The sequence below is a fragment of the Aquarana catesbeiana genome, linkage group LG06 (genome assembly GCF_042186555.1).
Source record: "Aquarana catesbeiana isolate 2022-GZ linkage group LG06, ASM4218655v1, whole genome shotgun sequence".
Classification (NCBI taxonomy): domain Eukaryota; kingdom Metazoa; phylum Chordata; class Amphibia; order Anura; family Ranidae; genus Aquarana; species Aquarana catesbeiana.
In genome coordinates this window covers 186608319-186624879 of record NC_133329.1, presented here as the reverse complement: position 1 = coordinate 186624879, position 16561 = coordinate 186608319, and the positions used below count along the sequence as shown (strand labels likewise).

Below are 16561 nucleotides of genomic sequence, written 5' to 3'. Positions count from 1 at the left end.
CAAAACTTTATTGGAGGTCAAAGTGGATTATTGAATGAGTGTTAAAATATGAGCTCAGATGGGAATATGCCCATGCCAAATACAGGAAATAGCAAACATAAAGGGTTATACACAGCATATATTAATGACTATTGCATAATAGTTGCTGACGCGTTTCGACCCATGATGTGTGGGGTCTCTTCAGAGGATGAGTTTGCTAAGAAAAAGAAGATTTATAATAATATATCAAATTTGTTTAAAAACAAGGTATAATGTATGCAAAAATGTATGTAACACATTGCACATGATTACCACTGCATTTGGAAATACCTCTCAGTCATAACCTCCCTGCACAGCCATCAGACCATTCTGCGCGCCTCCACGCCACAATGAGATGACGAGAAGAGGACAAGGATCCACTCAATGTAGCTTACAAGGAGTCACACATAACAAGTGTCCCCCACCGAAGCTCCCCAGAGGTGGTGGGGCCAGAACCTACGGCAATTGTCAGGGCGTTAGCTCATAGACAAACCCATATCAATTTATAGTTTATTCGAGTTATCTATTGAACAGTCAGACAGTGTTATAATAATCTATGGTATACTATGGTAATTAGATACACCTATATATACACCTTAACGCCTCTTCTCATCACAGACCCCCTCAACATATCACAGTCTGCCCTTCACATCAGCATTCCACCTTTACATCAGTGTCCTCAGTCCCCCCCTTCACATTACAACCCCCTCTTCATATTACATCCCAGCCCCCAACCATATCATAGACCCCCATTACATCACAGCCCTCTTTTACACCACAGTCATCACATTACAGCTCCCCTTCACATCACAGCCCCCTGTACATTAGTGTCCTCCCTTCACATCTGTGTCCTCACCCCTCTTAACACCACAGCGCCCCTTATGCCGTGTACACACGACCGGACTTTTTGACAGCAAAGGTCCGACAGAATGAATCTGCTGGACAATTGGATCGTGTGTGCGCTTCATCGGACCTTAGCTGTCAAAAAATCAGATGGACTTTAGAAATAGAACATGTTTCAAATATTTCCGATGGACTCTAGTCCGGTCGAAAAATCCGTTCGTCGGTATGCTAGTCCGATGGACAAATAATGACGTAAGGGCAGCTATTGGCTACTGGCTATGAACTTCCTTATTCTAGTCTGGTCGTACGTCATCACGTTCGAATCAGTCGGACTTTGGTGTGATTGTGTGTAGGCAAGTCCGTTGCATCGGAACTCCGTTGAAAGTCCGTCAAAAAGTCCTTCGGAGTTCAGTCTGTCAAAAGTCCGCTCATGTGTACACGGCATTACATTGGTGTCCTCAGCCCCCTTTATATCACAGCCTCCCTCATTCACATTATAGGTTATTTTTTACAGTCCTACCCTACACAGCCGCACAGCAGGAGGCAGAGCAGATCTGGACAAAAGATGAGAGCTACCCAGTTTTTGTATTTGACCAGTGTGTGATTAGTTGCTACCAGAGAATGACAGCAGTGGCCAGGGGGTGCCCAGGGGGGACTCCCAGCACACACATAGATTTTGCATACTTAAGTAGTTTCTAAAACTGATTTTTGTAGCACACAACTGTATTGGGTTGAAAATCTTTGCATTAAAGGATTTTACAGTCAGGTTCATAAATATTGGGACATCGACACAATTCTAATCTTTTTGGCTCTATACACCACCACAATGGATTTGAAATGAAACAAACAAGATGTGCTTTAATGGCAGACTTTCAGCTTTAATTTGAGGGTATTTACATCCAAATCAGGTGAACGGTGTAGGAATTACAACAGTTTGTATAAGTGCCTCCCACTTTTTAAGGGACCAAAAGCAATGGGACAATTGGCTCCTCAGCTGTTCCATGGCCAGGTGTGTGTTATTCCCTCATTATCCCCCATTTACAAGGAGCAGATAAAAGGTCCAGAGTTCATTTCAAGTGTGCTATTTGCATTTGGAATCTGTTGCTGTCAACTCTCAATATGAGATCCAAAGAGCTGTCACTATCAGATAGATAGCAAAAACATTAGGTGTGGCCAAATCAACTGTTTGGAACATCCTTAAAAAGAAAGAACACACCGGTGAGCTCAGCAACACCAAAAGACCCGGAAGACCACGGAAAACAACTGTGGTGGATGACCGAGGAATTCTTTCCCTGGTGAAGAAAACACCCTTCACAACAGTTGGCCAGATCAAGAACTCTCTCCAGGAGGTAGGTGTATGTGTGTCAAAGTCAACAATCAAGAGAAGACTTCACCAGAGTGAATACAGGGGGTTCACCACAAGATGTAAACCATTGGTGAGCCTCTTGTACCAGAGTGATGAGAAGAGAAGATTATGGAGAAGGAAACGAACTGCTCATGATCCAAAGCATACCACCTCATCAGTGAAGCATGGTGGTGGTAGCGTCATGGCGTGGGCATGTATGGCTGCCAATGGAACTGGTTCTCTTGTATTTATTGATGATGTGACTGCTGACAAAAGCAGTAGGATGAATTATGAAGTGTTTCGGGCAATATTATCTGCTCATATTCAGCAAAATGCTTCAGAACTCATTGGACGGCACTTCACAGTGCAGATGGACAATGACCCGAAGCATACTGCGAAAGCAACCAAAGAGTTTTTTAAGGGAAAGAAGTGGAATGTTATGCATTGGCCAAGTCAATCACCTGACCTGAATCCGAATGAACATGCATTTCACTTGCTGAAGACAAAACTGAAGGGAAAATGCCTCAAGAACAAGCAGGAACTGAAGACAGTTGCAGTAGAGGCCCGGCAGAGCATCACCAGGGATGAAACCCAGCGTCTGGTGATGTCTATGTGTTCCAGAATTCAGGCTGAAAATTGACTGCAAAGGATTTGCAACCAAGTATTAAAAAGTGAAAGTTTTTTTGTTTACAAATGACTTTTATTATGTAAAAGGTCAAGGTATAAAGCAATTACAATGATGGTACAGGTATGTATACAAATATCTTTAACAGTGAATGCTGTACAGGAAATAAAAAAGGATTATGGTTAATCAGATGAAAGAATGCACAGTGTTATAATCAGGCCAATCAAGAGTATTGTCGTGGAGGGAAGAAAAACGACCTATATGTTAAGAAGAGGAGGTGAAGAAAATAAGATAGAAATTTTTCTAAATCAGAGAGGTGGTATCCCAGAGAGTCCATTTTTTATGATAAAGGGGCATAGAGTCATATAATGTGTGGTGAATTCTTTCAGAAAGTTTGATGTTCATCATGCGGTTGAGAATTTGTGGCCAAGGTACCGTATTGGAGCACCAACTGAAGGCTATGGCCCAATGAATGGAGCTGAGGAATGTATGGATTAGCCCTGTGCTAGTCATTGGAATATCCTATATAGGGGAGAATAGAAGATTTGGGGTGTAAGAGAAATCTTTCTACCGGATATTTTTTCAATGATTATGCTAGCCTTATGCCAAGTGTTTTTTTATGTGGGGACAATCCCAAAAGATATGTAAAAGTGTACCCTGAGAGGGGCAACCCCTAAAGCAGAGTGGGGATAGTGAGGGATAAGATGAATTAAGTTTAGCAGGGGTAAGATACCATCTATAGAGCAATTTGATGGCTGATTCTCTAAACGAGGTTGTTTTGGTACATTTATGGAGATTTGTACAAATAGTATCCCATTGATCAAGAGTAAATGAGGTATTTAAATCTGATTCCCATTATAGCCTGGGATGTGATTTCTCAGGCATGTTGGTCTCATTTAAACTTTTATATATTCTGGAGATTAAACCACTATCACAAGGGGAGGAGATACAAATTTGTTCAAATTGTGTATGGGGAGATGGAGTGTAAGTGAATGATATTTCTGATAGAATTGTCTTATATTTGTATAGTTCTCTAGTTCAGTAGGTGGGAAATCATATTTTATTTGTAGACTGGAGAAAGTGAGGAATTAATTGTTGTGGGAGAGCGATTTTAAATGTGTTAGGTTATGTGACTTCCAATTTGTTAGAAAGTTTTGATCTTGAGCTCTATCTGGGAGGGGAAAATGAGGGTCACCTAGAAAGGAAGCCAAGGGGGGAATGTCAGAGGATAACTTAAATTTAGAGACTTGTCTGTTCCATAGTTGAAGGGTGTGAGTGACGATAAGGTTTAAGGGTCTTATTTTTTGTGGTGGGATAGTCTTGGACCAGAGAAGTCTCTGTAGATTGTAGGGTAGGATAGATTCTTCCTTGAACCGGAGCCAAGGGATTTGGAGTGAAGGGGCATACCATTGGGCTAATTGGGTGAATCTGGACGATAGATAATAAAGCCAAAGGTTAGGAATGCTGAGGCCTCCTTTTATTTGGTGTCTAAACATAATAGCTAAATCTGGGTTTCTTGTTTTGCCATATGAATTTGTTGATCTCTCTCTGTAAAGAATCTAATGTTTTTTTATGTAGAATAAGAGGAAGGGCTCTAAAAAAAAATAAAAGTTTGGGTAATATCATAATTTTTACGGCCACTATTCTGCCCGAGAATGAAATCTGGTACGATGACCAAAGTTTAAGTAGGTTTTTAATATTGTTAAATAAGGGAGGGTAGTTTGCTTGGTATAATGTTTTATAGGAAGGTGTAATCTGGATACCTAGATATCTAAACGAATCCGCATTCCAGTTGAGGTCGTGGAAGATGGCAAGGGTTTTAGTTAGGTTGGGTAGAGAGATAAGAGGGTTGGTTATAAACAGAAGCACGTCATCCACGTAGAGACTTGGCTTTTATTCTTTGGATCCTTTGAAATATCCTTTAATGTCTGTGTTGTTTCTAATAGCGTAGGCAAGGGGTTCTATCGCAAGGACGAAAAGTAGAGGAGAGAGGGGACAACCCTGTCTTGTACCTTTGGTCAGGGGGAAAAAGTCAGAGTTGTTGCCTGGGAGTTTGATACGTGTTTGTGGGCTGTGATAGAGAGCCTTAAAGCCATGTAAAAATTCATTGTTGATGCCATATTTGGGGAGAAAAGTGTCAAGATATGACCAGGAAACACTGTCAAAAGCTTTGTGTATATCAATACTAAGTAGTAATGTGGATTTGGAATGTATGTTGGAGTCTTGAATGATATTTGTGGTTAGTCGTATGTTGTCTGTTATTTGTCTGTTAGGGATGATGTTTGACCAGGATCAACTAATGGGGAGATAACAGCAGATAATCTGTCTGCCAAAATACGGCCAAATATTTTTAAGTTGTTGTCAATAACTGATATTGGGTGGTAGTTTTGAGGGGTGGAGTGGTCTTTATTTGGTTTGGGAAGAAGGGACATGTTAGCTAATAGCATTTCAGATGGGAATTGGCCGCCTTGTAAGATATTATTATACAGTTTAGTAAGGTGTGGGGTAATGGTAGAGGCAAATTTTTTATAGTAAGAAGTGGAATAGCCGTCTGGGCCTGAGGCTGTGGATATCTTTAATGTTCCAATGATTCTACAAACTTCTATGTCTGTACATTGGGCATTGAGAGATTCATTTTGTTCCCTGGAAAGAGTGGGTAATGTAATGTTGTTAAGCCAGTCCAGGGAAGACTGGGGGATGATTGTGATGTGGAAAGAAGATTTTTATAGAAGTCTAAGAATAGTTTCATGACCTCTTTGGGATGGGACACCGTATTTCCAGATGGGTTCCTTAATTTGTATGTGTGGGGTGGTTTCGTAGATTGATTACGTTTTCTAGCGAACATGGTGGAATATGAATTGCTGTTAAATAAGAATCTGGCTTTAGACCATCTGAGGGCCTTTTCGGTGTCCGATGCTAATATTGTGTCTAAGGTAGTGCGTTTCTGTTGAGTCTGTTTAAAAAGGTCACTAGATGGGTTTTGGTTGTTTCTGTGATATAAATGGTCTAGATCTTTTGTGAAGGATCTAATATCAGCAAGTTTGGATTTGTTTTTAATAGAGACTATATTTATCAGATGGCCTCTCATTTCCGCTTTATGCGCCATCCAGATATTTGTAGGAGACATGTCTGGTGTTACGTTATGTGCAAAGTATTGCTCAAGGTGAGATAGAATGTGCTGATTTCTTGATGGATCTGTGAGCAAGGAATCGTTTATTCGTCATGAGTGTGTTGTGTTGGCTAGACCTATGCGTGAAGTGTTAAAGGAGACTATATGGTGATCAGACCATGGACATGCATGGATATCTGCCTTAGAGGAATTGGCAAGTAGGATTGGGGTGCAGAAGATGTAATCAAGTCGAGCGAAGCTGTTATGCGGGTGGGAATAGAATATGTAGGATTTGATACCTATGTTGTGGGCTCTCCAAGTATCTACTAATTGATGATTATATAGTGATCTGTTCAAAGATTTGAGGAAAGCTTTAGAGGATGGGACAACTTTGCTTCTGTCCAGAGCGGAATGAGCAGCTAAATTGAAATCACCACCCATTATTATATGTGCGGAATGATAATTGTCTAGGGTATCAAACAATTTGTTGAAAAAGTTTGAATGGGCATCATTTTGGAGCATATACTGAGGCAATGGTGACCGAACATCCTTTAATTGAGCCTTTCAAAATCAAATAACGACTGTCTGGGTCCTTAAAGACATTCTGAACCTCAAAAACCACCAAGTTCCTAATAAATATAGCAGCACCCCTAGATTTTGTGTTGTAAGTAGTGCAACAAAATTGTCTGAAACTTTTGTCAAAAAATTTAGGGTGTTTGTCTGTTGTGAAGTGAGTTTCTTGCATTAAGATTATATCCGCTCCCAATCTTTTATAGTGGCGAAAAGCTTTCTTTCTCTTGTGAGGTGAATTAATGCCCTGGGCATTGTGAGAAATCACCCGAAGACCTATTATATTGGTGTTAGAAAGCGATGATGGTTATGAAGTAGTGGCAATGGATCACAAGGCCCAGGTCAGAGCATATGGCAGAGTCGGTGTGGTATTAGTAATATGGTTAACAACGATAACATTAATAAAGAAAAATTACCTGAGATAGAGAAAAATCTGGTGATCACTGTGTTGCCATCTATATCTTCATAAATACAATATATCGAAATATACATCAATATCTTGCATAAGTATTTTCTTGTTGACCTTTCTATATCAAATAATATATTATACTTATACATGTGAACACTGGTGATTAGGGTACCTGAACAGTAGAACCCTAGAAATAATGAACTCCTAGATAATAACAATGCTGCATTGCACAACAATGCACCATCATCATGCGTTAAGTAAAATAGAGAGTATTTGTTCGACCTTTTCAAAATTTTGTAAAAATAAAGTATTTTAGTATAACTATGAGAAAAATTATTTATAGCTTGGGGGTCAGGGTGAGAAGCACTGCCTGACCGAAAATATTATTGTTGTGGACTATACTGTCCATTACTCACAAATGGAGCATCCACCATTAAAACAATGGATAGCAAGATCAGTCGTAGAAGTGTATCCACTATTTGAACCATGCTTTTGGAGTCCTTTATGAGTAGGGGAACAAACTAGCAGAGGCGGAGCAGATCAGCCTCAGCGAGGATTCTTTAGACAAAAATATAAGAGCATGCTGTGTACTATGCATGCATGTACTAAAAAATTAGTAGAAAAAACATCATAAATAAAAAAAAGAAAAAAAGTTAAATGTATAAGATTGCATAAGATAGCATAGTATTAACTGTGATATACCTACCCAATACCTTTTAAAGGTGTAGAACCGCTGTTTACTAAACACAGTAAATCAAACTTCAAAACTTGTAAATTTTTAGAACTGTAAAAATTGTTCTTTGAACCTTGCGAAGGAAGAGAAGAAAAAAAAAAAAAAAAACAGGAGAAGGGTGAACTTTCAGCTGCAGGTATGCGTCAGCTTTATTTTCAGGCATCCAGATTTCTGAATGATGGACGCCATCTTCCTTGTCCATGACGCGTGGCTGGGGTGGCCCAGATAGGTGAAGTATGAGGAATAGTAGGAGGTCTTGCAACTGCACCTGGATCCAAGAGACCCAACTTTACCAGGAGATCTTTACCTTCTGAGATGTTGAAAACTGTATAGGTGGTGCCATTGTGTGGTACTGTTAATTTAAATGGAAAACCCCATTGGTATCTAATGTGAGCTGATTGTAATAGTGAAGTTATCTCTTTCATTGTGCGTCTCCTTTCCAAGGTAGCTTGTGAAATGTCTGGAAATATTTGAATTTTTGTGCCATCCAATTCAATGTTATGCATATTCCTAGATGCTCTTAGTATGCTTTCTTTTGTGATAAAGTCTTTCATGCATAGAATAATGTCACGTGAAGGTTTGTCTGGGGGTGGTTTAGGACGCAAGGCCCTATGAATTCTATCACACACAAATGAGGATGGAGGTAAATCCGGAAGGAGATTGTGGAACAGTCTGGATACTGCTGGCATCAGTTCTGTGACAGACTCTGGAATACCACGAATCCTCAGGTTGTTCCTACGGTTTTGATTGTCCAAATCTTCCACTTGAGATTGTAAGTATGGGTGGTTTTCAGCTAACAGTTCAAAGTCTCTTCTAAGATTGTTGTGTGCAAGTGATAGCTCATCATGTTTGGTTTCTAGAACATCTGTGCGTCCTCCCAGGGTTGCTATTTCTTGTGTGAGTGTGTTTGTTGTTTTTTGGAGTTCATACTGTATTTTGTCTACATGTTTTTCATAGATCTTGGTTAAGCTGGAGTCCAAATCTGCTTTTGTGATCTGAGAGGGAAGATCACTGCTATTATGTGTTGAAGAAGACTTATGCGGAGGGCCACTGGCAGTTGTAGGGGACTGTATAGGCGATGAACTAGCACCTTTATGCGCCATTTTTTTTGCTCCTTATTGCGCAGTGGGTATGAGTGCTGTTGCGCATGGCGATTGAACGCCTTCTTGCCCGACGGCATGCACTAGTATGAACTGCAGGGATGTTTATAAAAAAATATAGTTATTTAAGGTAATTGTTCCTAACCGTGTGTGTTAAATCCTCGCTGAATCAATGAAATTCTTAGTTACGGATGGTAAACTGCATCGCGTCTCGCATGCGCCCCCACTTAGTTATGATTATGACTTTAGTTCATCTTATTACCCCTATCCTACTGCAATAGCTTGCTCTGAATCTGTTGTGGGGCTACATGTTGCCCGATGAGGTGTACACAGGACCTTGTTGGGGTACAGATCAAACACCTAGGACTTTTGGAGAACCAGTCTATGAGGTGTAGCAGGATGGCTGCCCCTGACCGCAATGCAAAGAGCAGCACCCTCTGAAGTAGTGTGGGGAATCTCAATCAAGGACCCTGGGAGACTGTCTCAACTGCTGGGCAGTTCCAGCGTCTCTGCAGAGAGCAAATCTGGCCTGTGTGGGTGTAGTAAGATGGCTTCTGCACCTGGATTTGGGGATAGGGTTGTTTCTAGTGGGTAAGTCTCTTAATTCAGCAGCCTGGGTCCCCCCCATGAGCGGGGTGATTTTGTAGTGTCGTGGGGTTTGGTTCTGGCCTAGTGGGGATGAGGGAGCTACTGGTGGGCTCAAGGTGTAGCAAGATGGCCGCCCCTCACCTCTGTCTCCGGAGCACAGTCCTATGCAGGGTATCTCCAGCGTCCCCCAGGTCTCCCAAATTCTCACCTTCCAGTCCGCGGTGGCCGACACGGGTGTGTTCGGGAGGGGCTGCCACACATCTTGCTTTACGCGGCAGCCTTGCATGGAGGACCCGCAGGCCTTGTAGGCCTCAAGATGGCGGCCAGTCCCTGGTGGATGGAGCCGGCCATGGGCCGGATAGTAGGGCGGGTGGACGGCCGGGATTCTCCAGACAGGCAGGGTTCTGCTCAGGGGATGCCCAGGGACCTGGATGGAGGGTTTGGTGGAGGAATCAGTGAGCGCTGGAGCAGGATGGCTGTGGATTCTGTCCGGGACAGCAGAGCTACAACACAGCGCGTCTTTCTTCGCTCACGTCCCTAAAAAGTGAAGGTTTGATGGATGATTGTTAATCTGTCCCATTTCTTTTGGTCCCTTAAAAAGTGGGAGGCACATATACAAACTGTTCTGAATTCCTACACCGCTCACCTGATTTGGATGTAAATACCCTCAAATTAAAGCTGAAAGTCTGCAATTAAAGCACATCTTGTTCGTTTCATTTCAAATCCATTTTGGTGGTGTATAGAGCCAAAAAGATTAGAATTGTGTCGATGTCCCAATATTTATGGACCTGACTGTATGTATTTGGAGCACCAAATGTATTTCCTTCTATAAAAGCACCATTTTATAACAGTTGTTTTGAAAATTATTGATTTCATTGTTTCTCTGTCATTATGAAATATGGAGACTGATGCTAAAAGCCTCAAGGCATATTGCTCTTATTGACAATCATATAATATAGTTTAAAAGGACATGGTATGCACCCAGCATTAGCACAAACATAAACTGTGTCTTTTTTATTTGTTTTGTTTTTTATATATAAGGTTTGTGGGTGGTTAGCACTAAAAAGACACTATATCATGTTTTAATTAGTTCCTTATATATTGGGAACTGCGTTTTGTGTGCAGCAGTTAAATTCTTGATAATGTTATCAATTATACAATGTAGTTACATAAAAGTTCAATTGTTAAATCTTCTGCTTTCAATTACTTGACTAAAAATGAACTCCAGGCAAATATCTAAGTATGCATATGAAATAAATGTAAGGAATCTGTTTTATCTGTCAAAAATTTGTATTTTTGTCCACCCAGTTTTAAGGTTTAATCAGCCCCATTAATGAGGATGAGGTTCATATTTGCTGCTATGTTCCTGGCAAACTTTTACCCGTTTGTGTTTCATTGGTTTGGGCAAACTTAATGGTTTGTCCCGTTCGTCTGCATGAACCTTAGACTGCTGCTGCTGCTGCAGCCTGAAGAATTTTTTTTTTTAGTGATAGTATTACTATTGCCACTAAATGACAACTTCCTCCTGCGCCAGCCACGAGTGTCTTTGGTTTCTAGGATGCAAGCAGCTGCATAGTGTAATTTATTGCAAGGACACTGTTTGCTGTCTGTGTGCTAGCAACCAAGGATGCTGTGCACACCGGCCTACTGATCACTATATCACTAACACACCATATTCAGATAATTCGATAGGACATTTTAACGACTTCAGTACTGGACACTTTCGCCCCCTTCCTGCCCAGGCCATTTTTCAGCTCTCAGCACTGTCACACTTTAAATGACAATTACTTAGCCATGCAACACTGTACCCAAATAAATTTTTATCTTTTTTTGAGAAGGCTAGAACTTTCTCTTGGTGATATTTAATCAACGTGTTTATTTAATATAAAATATAAGCAAAAAAATTATAATTTTCTGAAAAAAAATTGTTATAAAATCTTGCAGATAAATAGTCTTTCTAGGCCAAAATGTATTCAGCTTCATTTCTTTGATAAAATAACCCAAATCACTTTATATTATTTAGTATGTGTAAATGTTTATATACAGAGTCTGCAAACATTTTGGAAAGTAGACAGTTCAAAGTATTTACTAAGATACATGGTGAATTTTTTTGAGGTTGTAATTTTTTTGTCACAATTTTTGGGAAAATGAAGAACTGAATATATATATTTTTTTAATCACAAAGTTGTAATTTTACCAAGTTATAAAGTTGTAATTTTTCCAAGTTATGTCTCACACGTAGCATAGGCATTCTTATAATTACACCCCAAAACACATTCTGTTATGCCTCCTGAATATGAGAATACCACATGTGTGAGACTTTTTCACAGTCTAGTTGCATAGAAGGGCCCATAATTCAAGAAGCACCTTTGGGCTTTCAAGGAGCATGAAATACACATCTAATTTCCTGACTTCCTAACACATTTTGTATTTTAAACAATACAGTTCAGTTACCACACGGATCATAAGCTCATGCGTGAATTTGGAAATAGTGAAACAAAGACCAACATGATAGCCAACATATTAGACAACAGTGTTTTAAGTGCTTTGGTTCACATTGGTTAAAAAAAAAAAAAAAAGGGAGTGGGGAGGTAAGCGTTAGGAAGGGAAAATCTGAACCTCCAAAAGACATGCTGGTAGGTTAATTGGATCCTGTCTAAATTGTCCTTAGTATGTATGAATGTGAGTTAGGGACCGTAGATTGTAAGCTCCTTGAGGGTAGGGACTGATGTGAATGTACAATGTATATGTAAAGCGCTGCGTAAATTGACGGCGCTATATAAGTACCTGAAAGAAATAAATAAATAAATAATAAATAAATAAACCTAGTCTGTGTTAGGAATATAGCTTTGATACATGCATTCTATGTACTTTTGTCAATAAATTGGTGTGACTGTTATAGTTATCATCCTTGTTTTCTTTTAAGATATATATCAGGATTAAAGATGATGAGTGGAATATTTACAAAAGATATGCTGAATTCCGAAGCTTACACCATAAACTGCTAAGCAAGTATCCACACGTGAAGACCTTTTACTTTCCACCGAAAAAAGCCATTGGTAATAAGGTATTGCTAAGACCAATTTACTAGCTGCCTTGGTAGTGTAAGTAATGTAATCGCTAAAATGCTTTAAATGCAAATTTCTTCTAAATGTTTCCCTTGAAATCACTTGTGTCTCTCATAAAGCTCAGAAGACCCATAAGCAAAGGGTTAACATGATAATCAATATAACCAAGCTTACCTAGCATCATTGGAAAGAAGGAGTGATTTGGAGGAGGGACATGCAGTGTAGCTGATGAGCAGACTGCCTGCAGAACAAATGATCTCCCAACAGGGGATTGTGATAAAGCTTTGTGAAAAAAAGAATGCAAAGGTATTACCCTTCAAGGGAAATGTATTCCTGGGCCTAAAACAATTTGAGATATAGAAGTTTATTGAGAAATTAAATTAAAGGTTTGTTGGAAACACAGGAGTTTATGGAAAGATTAAATTAAACATTTGTTGGAAACAAGCGAGCAAACATTATACACAGACTGAACTATCCAAATGAAAAAGCCATGGAGTTGGAATAGTCAAAAGAACAAACTGAAGAGAACTGGAAAAACATTGCAAAATCAATAATGTTCAAGAGATGGAAAGTGACGAAGGGAATACATCAGATGCCTCCAGTGCAGTGAGGGAAGGGGGTCTTTGCAAGTACAAAAAGGGAAAAACACTTGGGGAAGGAAAAGCACTAAAATAAAAGAAAGTGAGTTACCAGAAAGTATTACGATGAATAAAAAAGAGTACGCTCAAAACAGTAGACATCAAGAAAGATGATGTAATAAAGGTAAAGAAGGGAATGTAGATTATGGGGGGTTAAAATAAGGACATAAAGAGAGGGGAGAAGGGAGAAAAGAGAAGGGAGCACAATAAGTACGCATTTTGTAAATGTATGGGTATGGATCAATACAAAAGATTAGGAATTACTGTAGGTGGAGGTGTCATAGAGGATGGGTCAATAGTAAAGACCTGATACATGCACAGGAACAGGGTATACATGGAATACATTTATCCTTAAGGACTCTCAATACAGTTAAAATCTATTTACTGTATTGAAAAGGGCATTGACATTCTGTCCAAGCAGAAACATAAATATATTTGAATTAATAAAAGACTGTATCTATAGTTACATAGTCAGGTTGAAAAAAGACACAAGTCCATCCAGTTCAACCAAAAAAAAAAAATCATACAATCCCATATACACAATCGTTCACCCATAGTTGATCCAGAAGAAAACCCCAGCAAAGCAGGATCCAATTTGTTACAGCAAGGGAAGAAATTCCTTCCTGATCCTCCGAGAGGCAATCGTATTTTGCCTGGATCAACTTTACCTATAAAGGTTAGTACCCAGTTATATTATGTACATTAAGGAAATAATCCAGGCCCTTTTTTAAAGCAATCTACTGAGCTGGCCAGAACCACCTCTGGAGGGAGTCTATTCCACATTTTCACAGCGCTTACTGTGAAGAACCCTTTCTGTATTTGGAGATGAAATCTTTTTTCCTCTAGATGTAAAGAGTGCCCCCTTGTCCTCTGTGATGACCTTAAAGTGAATAACTCAACACCAAGTTCACTATATGGACCACTTATGTATTTGTACATGTTGATCATATCCTCCCTTACTCTCCTCTTCTCAAGAGAGAATAAATTCAGTTCCTCTAATCTCTCCTCTTAGCTGAGCTCCTCCATGCCTCTTATCATTTTGGTTGGCGTTCTCTGCACTTTCTCCAGTTCCCTAATATCCTTTTTGAGAACTGGTGCCCAAAACTGAACTGCATATTCCAGATGCGGTCTTACTAATTATTTGTACAGGGGCAAAATTATATCTCTCTCTTTGGAGTCCATACCTCTCTTAATGCAATAAAGGACTTTGTTTGCTTTGGAAACCGCAGCTTGGCATTGCATGTTATTATTAAGCTTATGATCTACCAAAACCCCCAGATCCTTCTCCACTATGGATTGCCCCAGTTGTACTCCCCCAAGTATGTATGATGCATGCATATTCTTAGCCCCCAAGTGCATAACTTTACATTTATCATCATTTGCCACACAATTTCCCAATTAAACAGTGCATTGAGGTTGGCTTGTAAGTTGGAGACATCCTGTAAGGACATTATTCTACTGCATAGGTTGGTGTCATCTGCAAACACTGAAATGGTACTTTTAATCGCAGACCCTATATAATTTATAAAGATATTAAAAAGTAAGGGTCCTAACACTGAACCTTGGGGTACACCACTGATAACCTTAGACCATTCAGAGTAATGCCCCGTACACATGATCGCACTTTCCGACAACAAATCGTGGAATTTTGTTCAAAGGTTGTTGGCTCAAACTTGTCTTGCATACACAAGGCCACACTAACGTTGGCCAATGATTACGAACGTGGGAACGTGGTGATGTACAAGACGTACGACGAGCTGAGAAAAAGGAAGTTCAATAGCCAGTGTGGCTCCTTCTGCTTTAATTCCGAGCATGCGTGAACTTTTGTGCTTCGGACTTGTATACACATGATCAGAAATTCCGACAACAAAGTTTTGTTGGTAAAAAATTTGAGAACCTGCTAGCCAACATCTGTTGGCAGAAAGTCCGACAACAAATGTTTCGATGGAGCATATACACGGTCGAACTTTCAGCCAACAAGCTCACATCCAACATTTGTTGTCGGAAAATCCAATCGTGTGTACGGGGCATAAGCATCATTAACCACTACTCTCTGAATTCTTTTTTTAGACAGTTTTCTATCCATTTACAAACTGAACTTTCCAAGCCTGTAGACTTTACCTTACACATTAGCCAAGTGTGGGGAACTGTGTCAAATGCTTTTGCAAAATTCAAGTATACCACGTCCACAGCCACGGTTTAACTTACCTCCTCATAAAAAAAAATCAGGTTTGTTTGACAACTTCTGTCTTTCATGAATCCATGTTGTCTGTTGCTTAAAATATTTTCCAGCAAGAACTCATCTATGTGGTCTTTTATTAAACTCTCCAGTATCTTCCCGACTATAGAAGTTAAACTAACAGATCTATAGTTATTTGCTAAACACTTAGATCCCTTTTTAAATATAGGCACCACATTGCCCCTACGCCAATCCAGTGGGACCATTCCAGTCATTAATAAGTCCCTAAAAATTTAAAACAATGGCTTTGAAATGACAGCGCTCAATTCTTTTAGGATCCGTGGATGGATGCCATCTGGTCCAGGTGCTGTATCCACCTTTATTCCGTCTACATATTTCTGGACTATATCACTTTTGAGCCATTGTAAATCATTTGGGGCTGCATCAATACCATCCCCATTATGGACATGAACTCCCCCATGCTCCTTTGTATACACAGAGCTGAATAAAGTATTTAATACATTTTACATAGTTACATAGTAGGTAAGGCCGAAAAAAGACAATAGTCCATCCAGTTCAGCCTGTGTAGGTGCACGTGTATCAGTGTCTACAATTATTTCCTATATCTCTGTATGTTGTGTCCTTTTAAGATGTATATCCAAGAGTCTTTTTAAAATATCCATACTTCCCGCAGCCACCACCAATTGTGGAAGAGAGTTCCACATTATTGTTGCCCTGACCGTGAAGAACCTCCTGCACAGTTTAAGGTTAAACCGCTTCTCCTCCATTCTCATTGTGTGGCCCCATGTCCTCTTACACTCCGTAGGTCTGAATAGTTTATTTCCTATGCTGGGATCCCCATTGAGGTATTTGTAGATCGCTATCATGTCCCCTCTCAAGCATCTTTTCTCCAGTGAGAATAAATTTAGTGTTTGCAGTCGTTCCCCGTAATTGAGGTCCTCCAGTCCCCTTTTTAGTTTTATTGCCCTTCTTTGGACTCTCTCCAGCTCCAGCACCTCCCTTCAGAGAACCGGTGACCAGAACTGGACAGAATACTCCAGATGTGGCCTAACCAGGGTTTTAAAAAGTGGCAGAATTATAGTTTTATTTCTGGAGTATATCCCTTTTGTGCATGCCAATATTCTGCCTGCTTTGGTAGCTGCAGCTTGACACTGCATGCTATTGCTCAATCTGTTATCTATTAGCACCCCTAGATCCTTCTCCATTCTTGATTCTCCCAGAGGTTCTCCATCTAGTGAATACTTTGCTTTTATGTTTTTTGCCCCAAGTGCATTACTTTACATTTCTCCACATTAAACCTCATTGTCCATTTGTC

General features: G+C 39.9%; 1 protein-coding gene across 3 annotated transcripts in view; it reads left to right on the top strand.

The window, feature by feature from the left end:
- The window catches only part of SNX29 (sorting nexin 29), a 2112233-nt gene that overhangs the window by 1981344 nt on the left and 114328 nt on the right, over positions 1 to 16561 (top strand). For all 3 annotated transcript variants that reach the window (XM_073591167.1, XM_073591166.1, XM_073591168.1), the window contains one exon: positions 12267 to 12407. In XM_073591167.1, the coding sequence (XP_073447268.1) occupies positions 12267 to 12407 (141 nt within the window). The remainder of the gene's footprint in view (positions 1 to 12266; positions 12408 to 16561) is intronic.